General features: G+C 38.8%; 1 protein-coding gene across 20 annotated transcripts in view; it reads right to left on the reverse strand.

The window, feature by feature from the left end:
* Positions 1-7659, reverse strand: part of AHI1 (Abelson helper integration site 1) — a 224636-nt gene extending 216977 nt beyond the window's left edge. For 9 of the 20 annotated variants that reach the window (XR_011568502.1, XR_011568503.1, XR_011568504.1 and 6 more), the window contains exons 1-4: positions 7400-7658; positions 6652-6714; positions 2518-2585; positions 912-1036 (exon numbers count right to left, since the gene is read on the reverse strand). Coding sequence is in view for 14 of the 20 variants with exons in the window: in XM_070796224.1 (XP_070652325.1) it covers positions 912-1036; positions 2518-2527 (135 nt within the window). In the remaining 6 variants the exon portion in view is untranslated. Of the gene's footprint in view, positions 1-911; positions 1037-1657; positions 1754-2517; positions 2586-6651; positions 6715-7399 lie in introns of all 20 variants that reach the window. The other 11 variants (XR_011568506.1, XM_019967476.2, XM_019967481.2 and 8 more) reach the window with 4 other exon arrangements.
* Positions 7660-25914: the final 18255 nt, after the last annotated feature.

A 25914-nucleotide genomic window follows, 5' to 3' on the forward strand; every position in this document is an offset into this window, starting at 1 on the left:
ATTACTTTTTTTGTTGTTTCAATCAAGAATATAATGATTACACTGATGGCTGCCAGACAGAACGCTAAAATGAACAGGTCTCATGACAAAATACAGACTAGGTTAAAATATGCTACAAGTCAAATATAGGATGCATATAACTCATAAAACTCCTGTTAAAGGAATGTGTGTATTCCTCTTATCAACAACCAGAACACACGAGTACCAACTGCCAGAACTTGCATGAAGTTACTTATTTGTGCTTGTGTGTGTATCTGTGAGTACACAGAGATTATGGTCAAAGGAGTGTATGAAATGGAAACAGAAATAGAAATAGCGAGACAGGTTTGAAGAATGAATAGTGCCTTACCTGGGATACTATTACAGACTCTAATACCCTGGGAATCAGGTTGTAGTTAATTTCTGACTTGTTTAGTATTTCTTTGAGTTCTGTATCTTCAGTCCCTTCAAGGGTGATACCAAAAAATTCTATCATTTGAAAGTGTACCTCAAGTACAAAAGGGTAACTCTTCCTTTAAGAGTCCATTGATTTCCCCTGGTTCTGATGGGTAGAATCAGTAGAAGTCTATATGAGGATAAGCCATTACATATCTGAAATAAGATATTACTTCCTAAATTCTTCACAATTCTGGGTTAAAAATAAGGGTTTTCTGCAAGACCGTGTAATACGGCTAGTTTGCGTTTCCCTGGTATCCCTGGTCACTTCAACCAGATGGTCTGTTATTCATGTAGGACAGCACTCAAGAACTCGATACTCCAAGAGCGAGGCTGATTTGAAGGCAAGCTTTGTTTTACAATGTGATTGACCATTTTGCTGTTTTTAATTTCCAAAGTTCCTTAGAGTTTTCATATGAAACTCTTGGTTTTATGCAGATATTCAAGTCAACATTACCAAATGATGAATTACTCACTGAGATTTTTTCTCCAGGTTGGGCAATTTTCTTCTTCAGTTTTTTTCTTTCACGTATTAGATCATTGTGGGCCTTAAGCAACTCCTCAAAGCGAACTTTGGTCTTCACTTTAGCTTCACTCTCAACTACAAATGATAATGACTCTTGTCATTTTCTCTGCAACTCTTCTATCACATACATTATGATAAAAAATAAAACCCCACAGCCTCGCAAATACCTGCTTTAGTTAAAACAGTTGACGAGTCCTTTCTTAAACAACATTTCTTTTGGATTTGGTGACACCAAACTCACTTATACCCCACTTACCTTCTGGGTTACTCCCTCCAAAAGTTTCCTTTGCTAAGTTAACTTTTTACTTACCATGCACACAGTATCTGCCACTGTTAGTTATGTGGCCTTAAAACAAGTCACTTAACATCTCTAAACTTCATTCTCCTTATGTGTAAAGTCAGAATAATCCTAAGTCAAAGATCACTTTTTCATGAAAAATGACTTAATGCGTGACTGGCCAACAATCAAGCCTTCAACAAATATTAAAAGCTGAAAGTTGTTTTCCCCTTTAAAACATAAATCATATCAGGCTAGTCCTTGCTTAAGACTGTGAGTTTCCCAGTTCACTTAGAACAAAATAAAACAAGTTGTTCACATGCCCTACATGGTTCTCATTTCCTGGCCTGTCTACCTCTACAGCTTCAGTTAAAAAAAAAAAACAGCCCGTGACATTCCTACATTCTAGCCAGACATACCTTTTTTTCTTTTTTAGCTCTTCTGCCAGTACAGACAATTTCCCACATGAAGCTGCTTCTACCCTGTGCAGACGTCTTCTAACTCCTCACACCTGGCTGGGGTTAATATGCCTGTTTTAAATGTTGCCTGTGAAGTGGAACATTTCCTGACAACCTCATCTATATTTCTCCATTTCTCACAATGCAGACTTTTTTTCCTTCACAGCACTTAACCCAGCTTGAATTTGTATAATTATTTGTATACCTATATATATATATAAATATACTGTGACTCTCCCACTATACCCAGTAGTTCATAATGACGTCCCTAGCTATTATGGGGTCTAGAACAGAATAAATACGCAAACATGTTTCAAATAAATGCTGAATGAATGAATGCCCCAGGGCAGGTATTGGGAAACTACCTGCAGGCCAGTCAACTCTTTTAATAAAGTTTTACTGAAACACAGCCATACCCACTCTGTTAAGAATTATCATGGCTGCCTCTGTGCTTCTATGGCAGAGTTGAGTAATTATAGCAGAGACCAAACCTAAAATGTTTACTAGCTTGCCTTTTAGGAAAAAGTTCACCAAAGTCTACTTTAAAGTCAAATATCCATTTGATAATAAAAAATAAAAACTAACCATATGTTATTTACTCTGCCCAGCTGAGTCCCAAATTGCCAGCCACTGAATACATATTAACCTTAATTACCAATATTTCACAGAAAGAAATATCAAACTATGAAGTATCTATAAATGTTATATTTGGTTGATGATATCTACTTTACTCCTTAATTGGTTAAAGAATCCCTTAAAATAATCCAAACTTTAAAGTAAATAACATGCACTGCATATAAAAAATTTCATAGAAATCTTACCAGTGGGCATATCTCAGCTTTATGGAGAGCACTGAGTGATAGTATAAAGCATTGATTCAGTCAGGATCCTGTTAAAACAAAGAGATTTATTTGTAAAATGGATTTTCCAAATAAAAATTATAGAATATTCTTCATGCAACATTATGTGATTGTCCACTATCTCAACAGGTTAAAAATAAAACTAAGTTCACTTATCCCTATCTTATACAAACAACTTAAATATATCTAAATCAGTTTAGAGTCTTAAAGTGAAGCAAACTGGATCAAAATTGAGCAAAATATGTATATATTGAGAAATTTTTTTTTTAATTATTGAAAGGCAACAAGCGTCTTACTTAGTATGTTTTTAAAGTATTTGGGCTTTCCTGGTAGCTCAGATGGTAGATAATCTGCCTGCAACGCGAGAGACCCCGGCTTGATCCCTGGGTCAAAAAGATCCCGAGAAGGGAATGGCAATCCACTTCAGTATTCTTACCTGGAGAATTCCATGGACAGAGGAGCGTGGTAGGTTACAGTCCATGAGGTCACGGAGTCAGACATGACTGAGCGACTAACACTAAAGTATTTTAAGTAAATAAATGGACATTTCAATGTACTTCTGAGAAACCAAACCCCATATCGGGATTGATTTTCCCAAGTGCATACATTATTGCACTAGTAAAGTATACTTCTGGGTGGCACATTCACAGATAATGAATTTAAATATTTCTGTGCCTGCCACTGAAAATACTGCTACAACAGAAGGTTTAGCACAAATATTCATTCCATCTTCTCAGATCAATACCTGGGTGTGTATCATTGTGTACCTAAACCATGGATAAACTCAGTATATATATTCTTAAATTTTCAATTTTTTAAAAGATGAGGGTGTCTAAAACATTAATTCTCGCATTAGAACATAATGTGCACACATTTTTAAGAATAAAACTAAAGACTTAATTTTTTTTTTTAATTTGGCTCAACAGTTATGAGTTAAGGTTCTAGATCACCAGAGATCTACATCCATGTTCCTTTAGTATTAGTGGTACTTTGGACAGAAAAGTCTGAAAAGAAATGCTAAAAAGAATGTTTATACAAATAAACTAATTATGTGAGTTAACTTCTATAACAACTATCCAGTACACAGACAAAATAGACATCATTAAATCCACAGAGTAAAACCTCCCATTCCTTATTAATACGAACCAGCATTAACTCTTTCTAGATGATTTAGATCTAATAAGGCAGATCATCTTTCTAATCTACCCCAGATTAGAAAAGAGAGAGGCTGCAAAGCCAACTGCATCAGTAACTGAAACCTGGCCACACATAAATACGAACAAATATAAAGCAAATAAAGATTTAATATTTAAAGTATTCCATAGTGATTCCCTGGTGGCTCAGACAGTAAAGAATCTGCCTGCAATGCAAGAGACCTGGGTTCAGTCCCTGTGGGATGATCCCCTGGAGTAGGAAATGGCAACCCACCTCAGTATTCTTGCCTGGAGAACTCCAGAGAAAGAGGAGCCTGATGGGGCTACAGAGAGTCACAGAGTCGGACAGAATTGAGGGACTAGAACTTCATAGTGATTCAAGAATCAGGAAGATGGCTGAACTATGACTCTGAGCCATCAAGAAAGGCTTACTTCTTTTGTTTTATCCTGAGCAGAAAATTTATGACATTTTAGATGCATTAAATAAAAACTCCTAAAGAGAACAAAGAGTCAAGGATGATTCTCATGGTTTTCAGACTTGAATAATTAGACCAGTAGTATTATTAATTGGAGTACAGCACAGTATAGGCATGTCGGAGAAGGCAATGGCACCCCACTCCAGTACTCTTGCCTGGAAAATTCCATGGATGGAGGAGCCTGGTAGGTTTCAGTCCATGGGGTCGCTAAGAATTGAACATGACTGAGCATCTTCACTTTCACTTTTCACTTTCATGCACCGGAGAAAGAAATGGCAACCCACTCCAGTGTTCTCGCCTGGAGAATCCCAGGGACAGGCAAGCCTGGTGGGCTGCCATCTATGGAGTCGCATAGAGTCGGACACAACTGAAGCGACTTAGCAGCAGCAGCAGCAACAGTATAGGCAAGTATAGCGGAGTTGTTTATAACAAGTCTTGGAATTACTGTAATCTCCCATAGTTACTTGTATAGGCTGGGCAATTTGTTTCCTTATCTGTAAAGTCAGTCGAACGGCAACTATTTAGAGGACTGTTGTTAAGAGTTAAATGATTAAAAGGCTAAAAGAGTGCCTCAGAACAGACATCAACAACACTGGCCACAATTATAATAAATATTTCTTACAGGGACACTCAGTGAACTTAGTGGGACATGTTGGGCTGATACCTGATGGATATTAAGCAGCTACAAGCTCTGGCTCTACTGTCAGATTCCTGGTTCTACCCGTCAGTAGATTAATCTCTGTGGACTTCAATCCCTCATCTTTCAAAAGAGAATACTAGTAATAAATGACTTATAGGGTACTATAAAGATTAAATAAGAATATGCAAGTAACACTTAGCACAATGCCTAGAGTATGGCAAGCTCTTCAAAAATGATAGCTATTATTACTGTATACATATATACATATAGTGTATGTGGGTGTGTATAAGGATGGAGATACATATACATATAATCCATTTATGTGAGTAGACAACAGAATATAGCAATCCAGTGATGAGACAGAGGATAAAAATTTGGGCATTATTTATATTTGTGATGATTGCAAGAAAAAAATGCTGAAAAGCAAATTTGGGGCCCACAAAATAAACTAAAAGACATCAGGCAGCAAATGAAAAACTGGGAGAAGTAACCAAAGGAAAAAAAGAATTTCAAGAAAGAAGTGCGGCATCATTATAAACCCCACCACAATACACCAACGTGATTTCGTCTACACTGTGCTCCCGAAGTGCCTTGATCTTCATTCCTCCTTCTGCTTCCTGAATTTTCACTCTGATAAACTACCCACCCCTCCCCAACCAAACTGCTAGCTTGAGGGAGGGCTAGGCCTATGCTCTCTTCATTTATGTATTCCCATTTTAAAAGGGGGTGGGGCAGTAATAGGGTCAAAAGGAGTCAGGCATAAGCTCTTGTTGTGATAATTACTGAATGTATGGCTTTGGGCAAGCCACTTAATCTCACTAAGGCTTGTTCTTTTTTTTTTTGCCTGGGAAATGAAAATGGCACCTACTTTATTATAAGGAGAAGAGGAAATACTGAAAAGTGATCAGCACAGTGGATGGCCCATTACTTTATGTGATTATTACAGTATTAAAAATAGACAATTATGTGATAGACAAAACATAATTATGTATTCACATTATTTACTATTATTTAATAGTCTAATGTACAATCCAATTAGTAAACACTAATATTATTCAATGATGAACACAGCAAATACACTACAGAAATAATCATCTCTAAAAGGTAATGTGTACTATAGCAAACACCTTAAATAATGACTTATATTTGATAAATAAGAGCATCAAGGAAAATTAAGGTCAAACTTAAAAGGACATCTGTGAATTTCATATATGTCATTATATTTAAAAACTTCTCCCTCACAATGCCTTTAACAGGACCTGCTAAGAGATATTAATACAAAATAGGGAAACAGTGTTACATTTCATCTCATTTTATTTTTTCTCTAAACACCTCATTATCAGCCAATAAACGACTAAAGATCAAAGAAAAAACAGGCAGAGGCTTGGATGATTCACTCCTTAACTGAATTTTACAGCATGGGAAAAAAGGAAACAAAAACCTGTATACATATTCAATCAATAAATCAAGATAGTCTTTATAAATATGTAAGATTATAAATATGATGAAAATTTTGGGGCATTTAAATTTCTTTCACATGTATTTTTTAACTTTACAGAGTCCTCATAACAAGCAATCTTCTTCCATAAGACCCAAGCAGTAACAGCAATCATAAATGCAACAGGTGAAAAAACTGTTAGCATCCTTTTCTCAGAAGAAGGAAAAGTCATATACTCCAGTCAGTAGATGTTCTTACAGTAATGCTGAAAAGCAGCACAGCCATTTGGAAGAGATTCCTAAATAGTATATATTTCCTTCTATTTGTATACATATTGAAATGACCCTATTACTGTAACTAGACTTAGACACGTAACAGATCGATCACCTTTTCTCAGACGTAATTAAGAAGGCATTTCACAGGTTCAAGATTCAGCACCAAGATGACACCCTAAAAGGAAATAAATGTACTTAGTGAGCATCTGATTTAAATGCTGTTAAACCAGATTCCATCCTAAAGGAGATCAGTCCTGGGTGTTCTTTGGAAGGAATAATGCTAAAGCTGAAACTCCAGTACTTTGGCCACCTCATGCCAAGAGTTGACTCATTGGAAAAGACCCTGATGCTGGGAGGGATTGGGGGCAGGAGGAGAAGGGGACGCCAGAGGATGAGATGGCTGGATGGCATCACTGACTCGATGGACGTGAGTTTGAGTGAACTCCGGGAGTTGGTGCTGGACAGGGAGGCCTGGCGTGCTGCGATTCATGGGGTCGCAAAGAGTCGGACACGACTGAGCGACTGAACTGAACTGAAACCAGAATCTGGAATAGGAAAGGCAAAGATTGCATTCACTCTTTCAGGACAACACGCTCAACGCTTCGGGGAAGATCCGCCCAGGAACGGGAGAAGAAAAGTAAGTACGTAGTGGTAACTCTCAAAACCACATCTCTTCACTCCGCGGAGCTGGGCCGGTCAGACTGCCGTGGCCCATCGCGGCCCCCGTCCGCCCTGCTGCGCCCACCGCCCCCACGCCCTCGGATCTGAGCAGCCCTCCACGCTGCTGTCCCCAGAGAGGGCAGGACAGGCCGAGTTCCCGGGCCCGGGATCCCGCCACCACCAGCCTGCAGGGTACTCACACAGAAGAGGGCGCAGAACTGCCGACAGCGGGTCCCCAGGGAGCCACCGCCCGGACCGTGCGGGGCGGGCTGGGAGTGATGTGGTCACCAGCCACCCCAGCCGCCCGCCTCCCAGGCTCTGAGCGCCCGCCTGGTGCCGCAGTGCAGGCAGCGCGCCTCCCGCCGACTTCAGCGCCTGCCTACGCCGCCGTCCCCATGACAACCGATGCGGGCCCTGCTCTCCGTTCGGACCTCTGCCGGACCTCGGCGCCCCTCCGTGGCTCCGCCCCTCCCGCAGCCCCGCCTTCTCCGGGGTCCGGAGGCGCTGCTGTGTGGCGTAGGTGGAGGCGGCGCGCGCGCCCTCAGACTGCGGTGGGGCGCGCGCTCCGGGTCCGCGCGCTGGACTCCTCGGGCTCGCGCGGGCCACGAAAGGGAATCCGTTCTCCCTGGAGCGGGAACACTGGGAATACGCAGGTGCTTCTCGGAGCTTGCTACCGTCCCGTCTGTCACCCGGAAGAAGCTCTCTGATCTTCAAAACTGTAGCCAGACGAAGGCTGTCGTGGAACCCGCCAAGGCAAAGAAACATGAATGATGCCAAGAAATACACTTGTCAAGCCACCACCGCCACCACCCTCCCCTACGCGATCGTACCCACGAAATGAAACATCCTTTCAAGCGTGAAGAATACAGAATTGTACCACAGACCAAATCTTAGGGAAAAAAATTATCCACGATTCATCTGGTGCTGAGTTATCACAGTTATAGTGAGATAACTATGTGTTTAAAACAGAACAGCAGCCCCCAAAAGGTCATCTTCTGCTACACCCAGTGCCCCCTCCCACGTTCTAATTTTTGCCACAGGCGCCATCTTTAGTTCTGAGTCACCAGGGATGGAAAAATACTAGTCAAGTCAGTCCAGGACTCTTGCATTTTCTGCAGTTGCAGTCACACTAAAACCTGTTGCTTCGTTTGTGTGGTAAGAGCATTATGCATATTTCTTTGGAGTCCAGCTTTTCCATTCCCATTTGCCTCTGTACACACTTCAAAGCGTATCTCATTTGTTTTTCCAAATCCTGTGAGAAATTAGCGGTAAGTTTTAACCAACCCAGTAGATCCCCATCTTTCCACTTAAAATTTAATTCTCTTTCCAGGTTTCTATCTTGGCTTTATCCTCCCAGTTTTCTAGTTAAATTCCTGTAGATCCTTCCAAATGCCTTTTAACATCAAATCATGTCCATTCTACATTTCTAACATCCCCAGGGTAAGATCTGTCCATCTTAACTCCCACTGCCTTCTGTTCAACTTCATCACTTCTAATTGGGAGTGTTGTGAGATGGCCTCATTACCAGTCCCTTGACTCCAGTTTTGATCCCTGAATTCCATTCTCCACACTGCTGCCATACTGACCTCACTGAAAATGGGAATTTGATACCACTGTCCTGAAAATTGTTCAAAGATGATCGGTAGGAGAAAGTTGTGTTACTTTGCCGAGGATAAAAGACACATCTCTCATTGCCTTGTTTCAGTCTCATGCATAATTCATACCCTTTCATGCCCTAGTTCTTGCACATGCTGTCCTGTCTTCCTGAAGAATCCTTCCTTGTAAAATCCTGCTCCTCCATCTCAGCCCAAATGTTGTCCATGCTTTGAATCTTAATCAGGTTAACTAATTTCACCAAGTATTCCTGGTATATATCTTGTTATGGTTTGGACACTGATTCTATACGTTATACTCTAACTGTTTGCATTATACATTAATTTCCCAAGCCCTAGTGTCTACCACAATACATATCAAGTAGTTCATACTTTATAAACATATGTGAATGAGTAATAGATGACATATATTGGCTTTACAATTCAGGTATTTTATGCACTTTTCATCAATCCTCACAGCTGTGATGTAAGTACTTACTTTACAAAGACAGGTTATAATTCTAGCTTGTTACTATACATTTTAATAACACATTCCACAGTCTATTAGACTGGCTGAGATGCATACCTGTTACCTCTTGCCTAGACCTTACAACAGCTTGCAGAGAGAGGTGTGTGTGTGTGATGCTAGTGGGGAAGAGTGGTCAAGGATAATTCACAGCAGGTGACATTTAAGTAAAAATCTAAACAATGTGTAGAGTTATATAGGTTAGGAAGAGTTTCTGGGTAGAAAAAGATGGAGTATATTTCTCACTGAAAGAAAACTTGGCATAATCCAAGAACTGAAGTAAATTCAGCATGGCTTATTGAAATGGTGAGAATGACAAAGGGGGCTTTTGGAGGAAATAAGACAAAAGATAAGCAAGTTTTGAGGAGATCTAAACAGTGTATTGTGAAGTCAATGAGGTACTATTGAAGGGTTTTGTTGTTGTTGTTGTTGTTGTTGTTTAGTCACTAAGTCATGGCCAACTCTTTGCAGCATCACGGACTGTAGCCCTCCAGGCTTCTCTGTCCTTCACTGTCTCCCACAGTTTGCTCGAATTCGTGTCCATTGAGTCAGTGATGCTATCCAACCATCCCATCCTCTGCTGCCCCCTTCTCTTTTGCCTTCAATCTTTCCCAGCATCAGTGTATTTTCTAATACACTAATTAGCTCTTTGCATCCAGTAACCAAAGTATTGGAGCGTCAGCTTCAGCATCAGTCCTTCTGATGAATGTTCAGGGTTGATTTCCTTAAGGATTGGCTGGTTTGATCTTCTTGCTGTGCAAGGGGCTCTCAAAAGTTTTTTCCAGCACCACAGTTCAAAAGCATCAGTTCTTTGACACTCAGTCTTTGCTATGGTCTGGCTGTCACATCTGTACATGACTACTGGAAAGACCATAGCTTTGACTATATGAATCTTTGTTGGCAAAGTAATGTCTTCGATTTTTAATATGCTATCTAGGTTTGTCATAGCTTTCCTTCCAAGGAGCAAGCATCTTTTAATTTCATGGCTGCAGTCACTGTCTGCAGTGATTTTGGAGTCCAAGAATATAAAATCTGTCACTATTTCTACTTTTTCCCCTTCTATTTGCCATGAAGTGATAGGACAAGATGCCACGATCTTAGTTTGTTTAATATTGAGTTTTAAGTCAGCTTTCTCACTCTTCCTCTTTCACCCTCATCAAGAGGCTCTTTAGTTCTTCACTTTCTGCTATTAGAGTAGTATCTTCTGCATATCTGAGGTTGTTTTAACCATGCAGTTAAATGGTCAGCTATTAATTTCAGAAAGATAACTCTGGCTGCAGTATAGAAAAATGGATGGGAAGAAAACAAATATAGAGCCAGCAATATTAATTAAGATTATGTTGTTGTAGACTATGTAAGATATGCTAGTGGTAGGGGCAAGACTAGAAGTGGTCAGGATGAACAGAAGAGATTTTTGGAAGGTAGAAAATGTTAGGACTTGGTGATTGATTGGATGGAGAGGTGAGTGATAGGAAAGAATAAAAAATGATAAACAGTTTTTTCCTTTCCTGATGAAGAGGTAGCAAGCATGTCAGGGCCATAATGGTTACATAAAAGAGGAGTGAAGAAATAAGTGTGTTGGGGCTAATGAGAGGCAATCTTCTTAATGTAGAAGGGAGTTACAAATAGGAAAAAGAGCAATTCCAGAATGACTTTTGTGATGGTGTTGTTGGATTGAAATTGAACTCACAGTCTTCAGTATATATGTAAACACATACAGAAATACAGATAAAGTGCTTGTGTACATGTGTATATATGTGTCTCCTATCTATCTATCTTTCCCCTAGCTCTCTGTTCAGAATCTCTAGGAGCAATAATACCTTAGAAGCAATGAGTACATAGCACCCAGACCTTGGTTTCTTAACACTATTCTCCATTGATAGGAACTAGAGGCCCTGGAGAAATGACTAATCCAGAGCAGGAGCTTGGCAAATGTAACATGACCTTGGAAAATCTTCTTGCACTAGAAATTAAACAAAAATGGATGTGAAGAAAGTTCTCACAGAATGATGGAACATATCAATAGTGAAAGCCACTCAGTTGTGTCTGATGCTTTGTGACCCCATGGACTCTGTAGTCCATAGAATTATCCAGACCAGAATACTGGAGTGGGTAGCCATTCCCTTCTCCAGGGTATCTTCCCAACCCAAGGATTAAACTCAGGTCTCCTACATTGCAGGTGGATTCTTTACCAGCTGAGCTACAAGGGAAGCCCAGAACATATCAAAGGGACGGGGAATTCAGCTTGAAAGGGCCCGCATTGCCACCTTTGGGTCAATCTGAGCATCTGTATAATAATGTTAATAAATTATGATCCACTAAAAATACTTGAGTCCATACTGACATAAATATATGAGTTTTTAAAGATGGGGATAATTGGAGAAGGAAATGGCAACCCACTCCAGTATTCTTGCCTGGAGAATCCCAGGGATGGAGGAACCTGGTAGGCTGCCGTCTATGGGGTCACACAGTCAGATATAACTGAAGTGACTTAGCAGCAGCAACAGCAGCTCACGCCAAGACTATTTGAGAAAATTATATGGAAATGTTAGGTATATTATTAAGCTGTCTACAAAGAGAATTTATTATAATAAAGGATATGATAGATAAAAATGTTAATTATTAAAAAACAATAAAAATGGGGATAAGGAAAGTCTCTTCCTTACATTAGATTGCTAACTAATAAATGTAGAAAGAATGATTTAGATAGAAACATCACTATTTAGCAGTCTTTGTAGTACAGATTGATTCAGACAAGAATCCTCAATGTATGTTCAAACTAGAAGGTGAGAGTTGTAAGAGATACACACACACATACACACACCCATATGCATAAATATATGTATATGGCAAGAGATCGTTAAAACACACTATTTTGATATTTCTGCTCAAAAAATGCATAGCCTGAATCTAATCACAAGGAAAGATAAGACAACTCCAAACTGAGGGACATTCTACAAAGTCATAGACCTGTACTCTTCAAAAGTGTCCAGGTCATGATAGACAAAGGAACACCTAAACATCTTCAGTTTGTAATAGACTAAAGAGACATGACCCCTGAATGGACCATATGACTCTGAATTGGATCTTTTTGTTATAAAGGATATTACTGGGACCATTGACAAAGTGTGAATGGGGTCTGTGAACTAAATGGTGGCATTTTAACAATGTTATTTTCCTGATTTTAATGACCATGGTAATGTAGGAGATACCTTCATTTCTAGAAAATACACAGAGAAGTGTTTAAAGGTCATGAAGCTGTAGGCTTACAACTTACTCAAATGGTTCAGAAAAATAATAATGTAATTTTATAAGTAAATAAAATATATACATATATATATACAGACACAGAGAACAATGAAACAAGTGTAATATATCAGCAATTGGAGAATTTGTGCAAAGGTGTTCCTTTTACTATTCCTGCAATTTTTTTCTGTAATTGAACATTTTAAAATTATAGAAAATGGTTTTAATGTACTGAGGTTTCTGGCTTAGATACCTGGTTGAAAAATGGCTAATTAATTAACAATGGAAATGCAGGAACAGCAGGTATGGAGGAAAAGATGTTTTCAGTAGGATATATCCAGTAGGCATTTGAGTATACAGTTAACGTATTCATGAGTCCCATTCAAATTGGAAAAAGCAAATATGCTACTTTTACTTACTTTCATTAACCAAGATCAAGACTGAGGTCACTCACTCTATTAGAATTAGGAGAGATGAGGAATTATGAGTAGTGGTGGTAGTAATTACCATTTACTTGGCCAATCATTCATGAAAATAGATTTAGGGTATTCAAAATATTAAATAAAAATAGTGAATTTACTGAATAAAACATAAATATGGTTGATACATAAACTATCCCCAGGACAGGACCGTGTTAAACCAATCAGAAGAAATGTTGGTTTTACTATTTGTATTAGTTTTCTAGGGCTCCTATACAAAGTACCACAGACTGGGTGGCTTAAACAACAGATTTAAATTTTCACAGTTCTGGAGGTTAGATGTTCAAGATCAACGTATCAGCAAGGGGTTGTTTTTCTTCTGTGGCCTCTCCCCTCCCTTGGCTTGTAGAAGGCTGCCTTCTCCCTGAGTCTTCTTATAGTCTTCCCTCTGTACTTGTGTGTACTTGCCCTAATCCCTTCTTAGAAGGATATCTGTCACACTGGATTAAAACCCACCCTAATGACGTAATTTGAATTTAGCTCCTTAAAGACCTTGTCTCCAAATATAGTCACATTCTGAGATTCTGTGGACCAGGATTTCAGTATATAAATTTGGGGGGACAACTCAGCCCTAAACACTGCTAGAGTAAGGTTCAAGATGCTTAACAGAATCCAGTGATTGGACCTTGTTTAGATTCTCATTAAAAAAACCCCAACTGTATAAAGACATGTCTTAGGCAATCCCAGATTTTCCATTATGGGTTAAGTATTACACAGTATGAAGAAGTTTTTATTTCTTAATAGATGAAAAAATGGTATTGTTGCTATGTAAGAATATCTTTTAAAGTATGTAGAATGACAAGATATCTGAGATTTGTTTTAAAATATTCCAGAAAAAATGAAATCTGATGGGGGAAAGATGAGACATACACACCTCAATTTTGATAGCTGTTGAAGCTGGCTGATAGATTCCTGGTGTTTTATTACACTTTTTCCTTGTGTGTTTAGAAATGTTTTTAGTAAACAGGAAAAACAAAAATAGAAAAAGTCATATTACAGAGAGTTTAAAAGACACAGAACCAAGGCAAAAGGGAAAAATAATCAGTACCATTCTCAAAGATGATTTCAATTGGTTTTTTTTTGGCAATTTTTTTCCAGTCTGTTTCTCATACATATTCAAACTTTGGTCATATCATATGTAAGATGTTTATTTATGCTTTCTTGAATTAATATTTTGTTATACTTTCATTTCTATTTAATTATATATGCTGTATGCTGCTGCTTAGTTGCTTCAGTCGTGTCCAACTCTGTGCGGCCCGATGGACTAGCCCTCCAGGCTCCTCTGTCCATGCGATTCTCCAGGCAAGAATACTGGAGTGGGTTACCATTCCCTCTTCCAGGGGATCTTCCTGACCCAGGGATTGAACCCAGATCTCCTGCATTGCAGGCAGATTCATTACCTCTGAGCCACCAGGGAAGCCCCATATATGCTGTATAAACTTCATTAAAAGTTCTAACTTTGTTAATCATGTTCATATGTGCTTACAGTAAAAATCCAATCATCCAGGTGATAGGGAACAAGTTCTTCAGTGACAACATCAGAGAGTCATTCTGGTGACTACCTTGGGTAGGTAATGGGTGAGGTGAGGCATGGCTTCACCATGACCACATTCACTCTTGATTCAGTTCCTGCCCCTGTCACCGATTATTTCCTTGAGCATATATCTTTGCCTAACACTTTCCTAGGTGCTACAGAGAATACATGCAAAGTATGAGATCTGGTCCCATCTACTAAGAAATTTTAAGAGAAGATCAAACTGTTATCTGACAACAAGGACACAGTTTGACTTTCATGGCAGCTGCTCTTCACTTCTCAATCATTCATCCAGAAATATATTTCACCCAGAAACATGGCTGTCTGGCAGACAGGCTTACTATAAATACCAGCTATATTTGGAACCCAGAAATTCAGTTCATTGGACCCTTTAGAGCACCTACCTTAGCCTTGATGCTGTAATAACAGGATATCAGATTCTTGAGAATGGATAGGAAGAAGTGGTTAAAAAAAAATTAATTGCTCCCTTTTCACCTTTGAAAATATGATGATGTATTAAAGAAGGAGGAGTATTTAAAATCTCTTTTGATGGGGTAATGTTTAGAGGAAACCATGTTAACAACAAGATTAATGCTTAGAAATTCAGGGATATTGAATATCCCTGAATTGGGTATATATTGGGTATATACTTGTATGAATTTGAGCTGTTTACTTATTTGATGCAATTTATTACACATTAGTACTAAGTTCATGGGGAATTTGTTCTATTAACTATTACAAATTTCACAAAAAAACTAGTTGCATGGTTAACAGGTTATTGTGCTTCTTTTGCAAATCTGAGTATGCTTCTGGTATTTTTGTTTCTAATTCCAAATGCTGGTTTTTGTATATAGCAAGTGTATCCAGTTGTGTAATTTTTAAATGTCATTAGCTGAAAGCATGCAAAACTCTGTTTTTTAGCTATAGCTTCTGATTTCCTTCAGTTCTCCTTTCAACTCGTCTCTTGATAATTCCAAGACAGCAGCAGGTAGAATTTTGAGATTAATATTCATTTTCCTCTTTGCTAATTAATTTCTATCCCGTCTCACTGAATTTGTCCAGAAGTGTCAAGAATTCCACTGTTCTTTGTATAAACAACCTTAAAAGCAGACTCAGTCATTAATATTCTAGACAGTTTTTAGTCCATGGGATCATATATATGAAATGTTAAACCTTTCCTACAAGAATTTTTTGGAATTTTTTCATAATTTATTGTCTCAAATTAGTATTTTTTTATAGGTTCATTTGGTGAAAGAAACAATTTTTTCCCTTGTTGTGGTTAATATTTCAGATTTGCTATCAGGAGCCATTCTTCAAAGTCATCAAAGGAATCCAAGTATTTATATATAATTTTTTTTCAGATTTCTTTTCTTTTCTTTCTTTTTTCAATATAAATTTATTTATTTTAGTTGGAGGCTAATTACTTTACAATATTTTATTGGTTTTGCCATATGTTGACATGAATTTTTAAAAATAACTTTTGAGCATTAATCAGGCTATCATTGTGATGGGGGATTTTGTTGTGTGTTGTTATAAGTCTATTAATTTTAAAGGCCTTTTGCAGAAGCTTGGAAAACCTTAAATGTAGTATGATGTACCAGATTTAGTTATCCAACCAGGGGAGAAAAAACTCCTGAGTTTACTATATTTGTAAACAAATATACACTATAATAGATAATATGTTTGCTCTAAACTGCAATGTAAAACCTTGATAAAACTGCACTGTACTTCTTGATGTTTATTAAAAGATATATTTTTACAAAAAAAATTCAATCATCCAGATGTTTATAATAGAAACTGAAAGTTAACCACTGGTCATAGTCTTTTATACATTCTTCCAGAGTTTGTTTCATGTATACTAAACATATTAATTATAAAAACAACTTCATACTATAGATTTTTTTTCCTGCTATATTGGTTTTGTGTTTAGCATGTATTATTCTTGCCTGGAGAATTCCATGGACAAAGGAGCCTAGCAGCCTACATACAATCTATGGGGTTGCAAAGAGTTGGACATGACTGAATGACTAACACACAGCCCACATGCACGTTATTCCAGAGGCTTTTTATGTTAGTAATACATATCTCCCTGGTGGCTCAGACGGTAAAGTGTCTGCCTACAATGTGGGAGACCCGGGTTCGATCCCTGGGTCGGGAAGATACCCTGGAGAAGGAAATGGCAACCCACTCCAATATTCTTGCCTGGAAAATCCCATGGATGTAGGAGCTTGGTTGGCTACTGTCCATGGGGTCGCAAAGAGTCGGACACGACTGAGCGACTTCACTATCAGTTGTGTCTGACTCTTTGTGATCCCATGGACTCCATGGGATTCTCTAGGCCAGAACACTTGAGTGGGTAGCCTTTCCCTTCTCCAGGGGATCTTCCCAACCCAGGGATTGAACTCAGGTCTCCCGCATTGCAGGCAGATTCTTTACCAACTGAGACTATCACTAATATATATCTGTTTCATTCATTTTGGTGGGTTTTTAAACTTGAGAGAAATTTCATGGAAGTATTTCACATTATTATTAGGTTTATTCCTCAGTATTTCATATAATTTTAGTGCCATTTTTAATGCAGTAAATTTTCTTAGTGTATTTTCTTGATCGGATATTTTTCTGCTTTTTTTCCTTCTAGGTCTCCTTTGTTAGTTTTTGCTTATTTTCTTTACCTCTTGTATTGGTACATCCCTGACTAACCTCTTAGACCTCTTCTCTATACTTACCCCGTTGGTAATTTCTTTCAGTCTGTGTAGTCCCATGGCCATAGAGACTACTCCCAGAGATATCTCCCCAGCCCATTCTTCTCTTCTGAACTTCAGACTCATTATGTCCAAATTCATCCTAGACATCTCCATTTAGATGTCTAATCAGCATATCAGATTTATCTTTTCTGACACTGAACTCCTAATCTTCTGCCTCCCCAGGCTTGACAATTTCTCCATCTCACACAATGGCAACTCCATTTTTTTCCAGTTATTCAAGCCAAACACCAAATACCAAAGGTAATCTTTAACCTTTCTCCTTGTCTTATACTCCATATGCATTCTACCAGGTTAGTTTAAATTTAAACCCAAAACACATGCTTAAAAGGCTATAGTTATAATTCAGAGGGGAGATTTTTTTTTTCTACCCAGAATCTAGCCAAAGCATTCAAGCCTCGTCTCCCTTTGCTAATGCACTTTTTGAGGATTCCAGGTTTTGTTTGTTTGTTTTTTTAACAAAGATTTTGGTTCTACACTGAACAAGGCCTCATCGCATGTGTCTTGGGAAGCCATTTCATTCTCAGACTACATTCAGGGTATCAGCAAATGCTTCAAGGGTAGGCTTGTCTTCAGTGCCTACTTACCACATTTGTTTCAGTTCTCTCTTCTATCTGAGTCCTTGAAAATTTCATCTGCTTTTCAGTGAGTTCAACGATGCAATTTAGTTCAGCATTTCTCGCTGATTTTCACAATTTTTTTTTCCCACAGAGTATCTCTTTGACATGTTTGGTAAAAAAGGAATTCCTCCTCCTTCAATTCTTAATACACATTGCAGGGAATTTTATGAGTTAATAGTAATTACCTTGTAAAACTGATTGTCATTCAAGTTTAGCAGATGACTTACTGAAGTAATTGAGCTTTCTTTGTAAACTTTCTGTGTGGTGACATGCTAAGAAAATTTGATGAACATGCAGATATGGGTTAGATCAGAATTCACTGAACTTCCCACAGAGTATAAAGCTATATATAGATTTGTGTGCATACGAATACCATTTTATGAGGAAAATGTTTTGACTTGGGTCTAAGAGAGCCCCATGAAAAACAAACTGCTCCAGAGACTAAGGAAAGAATGTTTTAAAAAAATCAACATACTCAATCCAGATCTCGATAGCAGTGAACACTCAGTTCAGTTCAGCTGCTCAGTTGTGTCTGACTCTTTGCGACCCCATGAATTGCAGCACGCCAGGCCTCCCTGTCCATCACCAACTCCCGGAGTTCACCCAAACTCATGTCCATTGAGTTGGTGATGCCATCCAGCCATCTCATCCTCTGTCGTCCCCTTCTCCTCCTGCCCCCAATCCCTCCCAGCATCAAGGCCTTTTCCAGTGAGTCAACTCTTCACATGAGGTGGCCAAAGTATTGGAGTTTCAGCTTTAGCATCATTTCTTCCAAAGAACACCCAGAACTGATCTCCTTTAGAATGGACTGGTTGGATCTCCTTGCAGTCCAAGAGACTCTCAAGAGTCTTCTCCAACACCACAGTTCAAAAGCATCAATTCTTTGGCACTCAGCTTTCTTCAGTCCAACTTTCACATCCATACATGACCACTGGAAAAACCATAGCCTTGACTAGATGGACCTTTGTTGGCAGAGTAATGTCTCTGCTTTTGAATATGCTATCTAGGTTGGTCATAACTTTCCTTCCAAGGAGTAAGCATCTTTTAATTTCATGGCTGCAATCACCATCTGCAGTGATTTTGGAGCCCCAAAAAATAAAGTCTGACACTGTTTCCCCATCTATTTCCCATGAAGTGATGGGACCAGATGCCATGATCTTAGTTTTCTGAATGTTGAGCTTTAAGTCAACTTTTTTTCTCTCTCCTCTTTCACTTTCATCAAGAGGCTTTTTAGTTCCTCTTCACTTTCTCCCATAAGGGTGGTGTTATCTGCATATCTGAGGTTATTGATATTTCTCCTGGCAATTTTGATTCCAGCTTGTGCTTCTTCCAGCCCAGCGTTTCTCATGATGTAACTCATATAAGTTAAATAAGCATAGTGACAATATTCAGCCTTGACGTAGTCCTTTTCCTATTTGGAATCAGTCTGTTGTTCCATGTGCAGTGAACACTAGATGGCAGCAAATAGATGTACATTATATCGTTCGCTGTTTTAGTTAAGTCCTGCCTGATTCTGTTTGGTGACCTATGAACTCTAGCAGGCCAGAATCCTCTGTCCATGGGATTCTCCAGGCAGGAATGCTCAAGTGGCTTGCCATTTCCTTCTCCAGGGGATGTTCCCAACCCAGGGATCAAACCCGTATCTCCTGCTTGGCAGATGAATTCTTTACCACTGAAACACCTGGGAAGTCCCAGATTGTATTATTACCCATGCCTAAAAGATCCCAGTTTAAAAAATGTATAAAGCCTTATGCACCCATTTGTTATTAAAAAAAAAAACTCAATTTGCTGATGTTTAACCTACTACTAGTTTGAATTTATGAGTTGATGAGATGCATTTAACACGAGGGCTGAAAATATAATTTCTGGATTAATAAATGTTGTAGAGAATGGTGCTTATACCACCAGAGTCTGTTTAGCAGAACTTACAAGAGTCCAGAGCCCTTCCTGTCATTAAAGATCACTCTCTAAGCTTATCTTTCATCTATGACCACAGGCCCTCTGGTTGGATAAAAGGCACACTTTGGACACTCATTCCTCTGCTTGAGTTGCAAGACCTTTAGTGGTTGCTAATGCTTAAGTTTTTATGTTATTGTTCAAATGGTGTCCATTTACTAGATTGAAAACTAGCTTCATCTCTCTTATGAAGTGTGAAAATAGGGGCTTCCCAAGTCCTGCTATGACTAATTGCAGGCTTCCTCTGAGGGCCTCAGGTCAGATACCTCTACCGCAAGTGAGACGGGACTTTCCTTGTTTTCAGATGTAAGATTATCTTGGTACACTTCACATATAAAATTTTAAATATGTATTTTTTGTGTATAATGTAACTTCATGATCCTATTTTTCTCTCCTTACTAAAATAATTTATAATTTTATGTATAGGAGAGCAAAATTTGCCATCCCAAAATGTCTCTTTAGCTTGGTGATTATTTCAGGCTGAAAACAATGAAGGCCCAAAAGACTCAGGAAGAACTTTTTGACACTCCCATAACTGCCTAAAAAAATTTAGATGGAAGGCCTGTCCCAGCGATCACCAGGCATATCTGCCAAGAGTGTGGCCTTGTGTGGTGGGGGAGACTCAGGCAGGACTTGGAGTTCAGAGAAGACTCTGTGTCCCATGTATACCAAACATTTGCTTTTTCATCTGCCTGTCAATTGCCTTCCTCCTCTTTGAAGTCCCAAAACACTGTCCCAACATCCTGTTTTGTCTTTAGCTGAAGATGGTATTTAAAGTGAGGGCTTTAGCCATTTTGGTAAGTTATTCTGTTTTTCTGAGTCTCTCTCATGCATAAATGTTATTAAACTTTGGTTTGATTTTGTCCTCTTAATCTATCTCATTTCAACTTGGACCAGGCAGCAGAACCTAGAAGAATAGAGGAAAATTTCTTTCCTCCCACTTTATTATTAGAGTGTTAATTGCACAGAAAGACTTACAAAGGAAAATGACAAGTGCCCGGTTCACCACTTCCTTCCCAAAGTGCTGCCCTTGAAAGTAAACCACTTTAAACATTTTCTGTGTTGTTTTTTTTTTTTTTCCCAAGCGATTACTTCTCTATGTCTTATCACCATTTATTAACTTGACAGTTTTAAACATTGCCTTAATCTACTGCTAAGAGAGACAGTTTAACTCGTTTGCATCACCTTCTACTTTCCTTAGCCATCTCTTCCCAATACATCGTACAAGACAGTAGAGTGTAATATATAAGACATCCTGGAATTCTACTTCTGCAGTTTACAAACTGTGACCTTAGGCAAGTTACTCAGTCTCTGCATCTTTTTCCTCATCTGTAAAATGGAGAAAATAGGAGTCCATTCCTAAGAATGACTATTAGGAGAATAAATGGATCAATACATATAAAGCGCTAAGAAAGTATTACTATTATTATATTTAATTTCTTTTTTTGTTATCTTTGTAAATTTAAATAGTATGCATGTTCCTTTTGGTCACACTGTGGCTTATGGGATCTTTGTTCCCTGAAGCAGGGATCAAACCAAGCTGAAAGTGAAAGTGTTAATCACTCAGTCCTGTCAGACTCTGCAACCCCATGCCATCCACCAGGCTCCTCTGCCCCTAGAATTCTCCAGGCAAGAATACTGGAGTGGGGGGCCATTTCCTTCTCCAGGGGATCTTTCTGACTCAGGGATCAAACCCTGGTCTCCTACACTGCAGGCAGATTCTTTACCATCTGAACCACCAGGCAAGCTGAAAGGGCGGAGTCTGGAGTCCTAATTACTGAACTTCCAGGGAATTCCCCATATTCCTTTATTTTTGGTCAGGTATGTTTTGTATGTCTTGTTACCACATATTTTAGGATGAAGATACTGGCAACTTTATGCTTTCCTTTCAACCCCTGCCCTCAACTGCCCCCTCCCCCACACACACCTCAGTCTCACTTCCCATATTTTCCATCTTTTAACTGGATGTTCTGTTTTCTGGAAAATTTTCTCAATTTTATTGTCTAATCATTTATTGAAAATTTTACTTTAGCAGTCTGAGAGTTTCACCTTTTCTCTAGTGTTTATTTTTATAGAATTTTAAAGATTCAAAACCTTACTGTTGTGTTACTTAGGGTATGGTCAGGCGACAAAAATTACCACATCAGTAATTTGGTTTAAGAAAACTCTGAACTAAGTAAATTGTGAACTAAGTAAAAGATATATTCACTACTGCAAGGAGTAATAGAGAACTCTGAGGTATACAGAAGTAATAACTGCAGAGAGCACATACTACTCCAAAGTTGAAGGAATAGTGAATAAAGAAGGAACCTGGAACCTGCAGAGGAGGAGGTCCAGAGGCAGAGATTCAGACTTGGGCGGAGGAGGCGTGGTTGCCAGAGTAGCACACAGCAGGACCACACACAAGTAAAAGAACTTAGAACAAAAAGCACCTTCCCTCCCGACCTTACAGCGCCCTCTATCGGCAGAGCCTACATCTAGCAAACGTCAGTTAGTCGCTCAGTCGTGTCTGACTCTTTGCTATCCCGTGGATTGCAGCACACCAGGCTTCCCTGTCCCATCACCAACTCCCAGAACTTGCTTTAATTCATGTCCATTGAGTCGGTGATGCCATTCAACCATCTCATCCTCTGTCTTCCCCTTCTCGTCCTGCATTCAATCTTTCCCAGCATCAGGGTCTTTTCCAATTAGTTCAATATCAGACTTTCCAATTAATATTCAGGACTGATTTCCTTTAAGGTGGACTGGTTGGATCTCCTTGCAGTCCAAGGGACTCTCAAGAGTCTTCTCCAACACCACAGTTCAAAAGCATCAATTCTTTGGCACTCAGCTTTCTTTATAGTTCAACTCTCCCATCCATACATGACTACTGGAAAAACCATAGCTTCGACTAGATGGACATTTGTTGGCAGAGATAATATCTCTGCTTTTTAATATTCTGTCTAGGTTGGTCATAGCTTTTCTTCCAAGGAGCAAGTGTCTTTTAATTTCATGGCTGCAGTTACCATCTGCAGTGATTTTGGAAACCCCCCAAATAAAGTCTGTCACTGTTTCCATTGTTTCCCCATCTATTTGCAATGAAGTGATGGAATGGATGCCATGATCTTAGTTTTTTGAATGTTGAGTTTTAAGCCAAAGCTTCCCTAGTAGTTCAGTTGGTAAAGAATCTGCCTGCAATACAGGAAACCCTGGTTCGATTCCTGGGTTGGGAAGATCCCCTGGAGAAGGGATAGGCTACCCATTCCAGTATTCCTGGGGTTCCCTTGTGGCTGAGCTGGTAAAGAATCCACCTGCAATGAGGGAGACCTGGGTTCAATTCCTGGGTTGGAAAGATCCCCTGGAGAAGGACTTGTATGTGCAAAATGTTAAATCCTAAAAATGTTCTAGCAAGTGAGCCACACTCAAATGTTGACATAGTTTGGAGCTGAGTGACAATAAATTAATAACGACATAATTATCTCTGAATATATTCTATAAATAGCCTGCCTTCCGTTTTTTTAGTCCTTTTGTGTTACTTGAATTATTTCAAATATCATTGTGGACTTTTTCCCCCTGTTTACTTCTGCCCTCTCTTTAATTCTAGAATCTTTAAAAATGGCTAGTGTACTTTCATTCTTTGTTATCTGTTAACAGTAAGGCAATGAGCTGTCTAGGGTTCTGAGCTGGACTTGCCAATTGAGGCTTGCCAACCTTGCTTTAGAGAATTTAACTGGGGAATGACCACACCAGCTGCCCTGCTTCTCTTGACAGTGCAATTTCTATAGAAAAGAATGGCTTCCTGCTGGGCATTCCCCCTGTTGGAATGAGGAAGTGATGGGAGGGACAATTATAATTTATATTCACTTTATATTTATTCCCCCATCTTAACTCTACATTCCACTCCCTGCTTCCAATTGCTGTTTTCTGAGCTTCTCTGTATTTCTGCAAGGGCAATTTTCTCAGCTTGTTTACAAATCACTTGCATTGATTTCTTGTGACTATAATGATGAATTAACACAAACTTGGTAATTTAAAATAGCACACCTTTATTTACATCTGGAGGCCAGAAGTCAAAAATCAATGTGTCATAAGACCCTGCTCCCTCAGAGGCTCAGAGAAGAATATGTCCCTTACCTTGTCCAGTTTCTGGTGGCTGTTGGCATTCGTTGGCTTGTAGTCACATCACTGTGGTCTCTGTATTCACATGGCCTTCTTCCTGTCTGGGTAATCTCCCTCTGCTGCATGCTTAGAAGGATGCTGTCATTAGATTTAGGGCTTGTCATGAAAATCCAGGATGATCTCATCACAATATCCTTAACTTTATTACCTCTGCAAAGGCCTTCCTTTCCAAATAAGGTAACATTCACAGATTCTGGGAGTTAGTATATGGACATATCTTTTAGGGGACCACCATTCAACTCACTATACTACTCTTCTAAATGCTACTCTCTTTAAGAAATTCAGTGACATTTCTTGTCTGTTGATGGTCTCCTTTCTGGCTTCTTTATTGATTTTGTGTATATATTCAGATATATATTACATATGTATATTATGTGTATTGGTGTGTGTGTTTTCTTCATAACTATGTCCTGGGTTATTAGGAAAAAAAGGAGATAAATGTGTGTGGTCAGTTCATAATCTTGACTTTGGCTTGTGTAAAAACCCAAAAATTTCAGATAAATTTTTATTGTGTTCTGTGTGTGCTGTGCTAAGTTGCTTCAGTCCTGTCTGACTCCTTTAGGTAGTCTCTAATATAAAATCAAATTAAGCTAAAGTCTAGTAACATACTAGGGCTTCCCAAGTGGTGCTAATGGTAAAGAACCTAACTGCCAATGCAGAAGATGTAAGAGATGCAGGTTCAATCCCTGAGTCAGGAAGATCCCCTGGAGGAGGGCATGGCAACCCACCCCAGTATTCTTGCCTGGAGAATCCCATGGATAGCAGAGACTTCTGGGCTGTGGTCCATAGTGCCACACAGAATTGGATACATACTGAACAAATAAGCCAGTTTATGTTAAAAATTCAGTGAATAATTTACATTTCTGTCTCTGTCTTTATCTTTTTCAGCCTCTTCCATCCTAACTGCCCCAATACTCAGAACCTTCCTGTTTCAAATAAGCTTATTCAGCAGTTTATCTAATACCTCTCATTTAAGATAGGAATCAGAAAATAGAAAGGAAATGCTATCACCTTATGTAAAGCTGATCATTTTGATATTTTTCTGGCTGTGGTTTTTTAAGAATGTTTTCTGTTCTTTCTCATGATTATGACTGCAGTTTACTTTCTGACCAGTGTTGGCAATAGGTTGCCTTAACTCTTCAGTTTTACTGTTGGCCAGGATTGGTACTGGTTATATCATTTGTTTTCAGTAAGCCTGGACACAGATTCCAGAATTGTTTTCATTGCAGTATCCATGCAGTCATTTCTTATTTATTGGAATTGGCACATAAGTTGAAAATTGTCTGCCATCTCTGCTCTAAACTCTCTGCAGATCTTAAGACTTCAGTGCAATTTATCACTGTAGATCTCTCTCAGTGTAATTTTGATATATCATCTACTCCTACCAATCAGTTAGAGAAGGCAGTGCAATGTATTCCAAAGAGCACTGGATTGAGAGTCAAAAGCTTGAATTTGTCCTATTTCTATCTTATTTGTGTTGTATTGGATAAATTATCCTTCTAGATCTCAGTTTTCTCACTTGAGGAATAAAGCAATGGGACTATGACAATTTCTAATATACTTTCTAGCTTTAATGTCAAGCATCCCACTAGTTACTTGCTCTTATATGTTCCAGTATTACTGGAAACTCAAACTGTCAAAAAATTTAACTCAATACCCTAAAAGCATCTTTGCTTCTTAGATTCTGTATTTATAGTAATTTGCACTTTAAACTTGAGTCTTTTAATCATTTTTTGTTCCTTTTTTAAATTACCTTAAATGTTTTACTATCATGAAGTCCTATAAATTCTCTCTCAGAAAGGCCTTTGCAGCTATTTGCATATCAGATCAGTATTTTGATCC

Source organism: Bos indicus, chromosome 9, assembly GCF_029378745.1.
Source record: "Bos indicus isolate NIAB-ARS_2022 breed Sahiwal x Tharparkar chromosome 9, NIAB-ARS_B.indTharparkar_mat_pri_1.0, whole genome shotgun sequence".
NCBI classification, from domain to species: Eukaryota; Metazoa; Chordata; class Mammalia; order Artiodactyla; family Bovidae; genus Bos; species Bos indicus.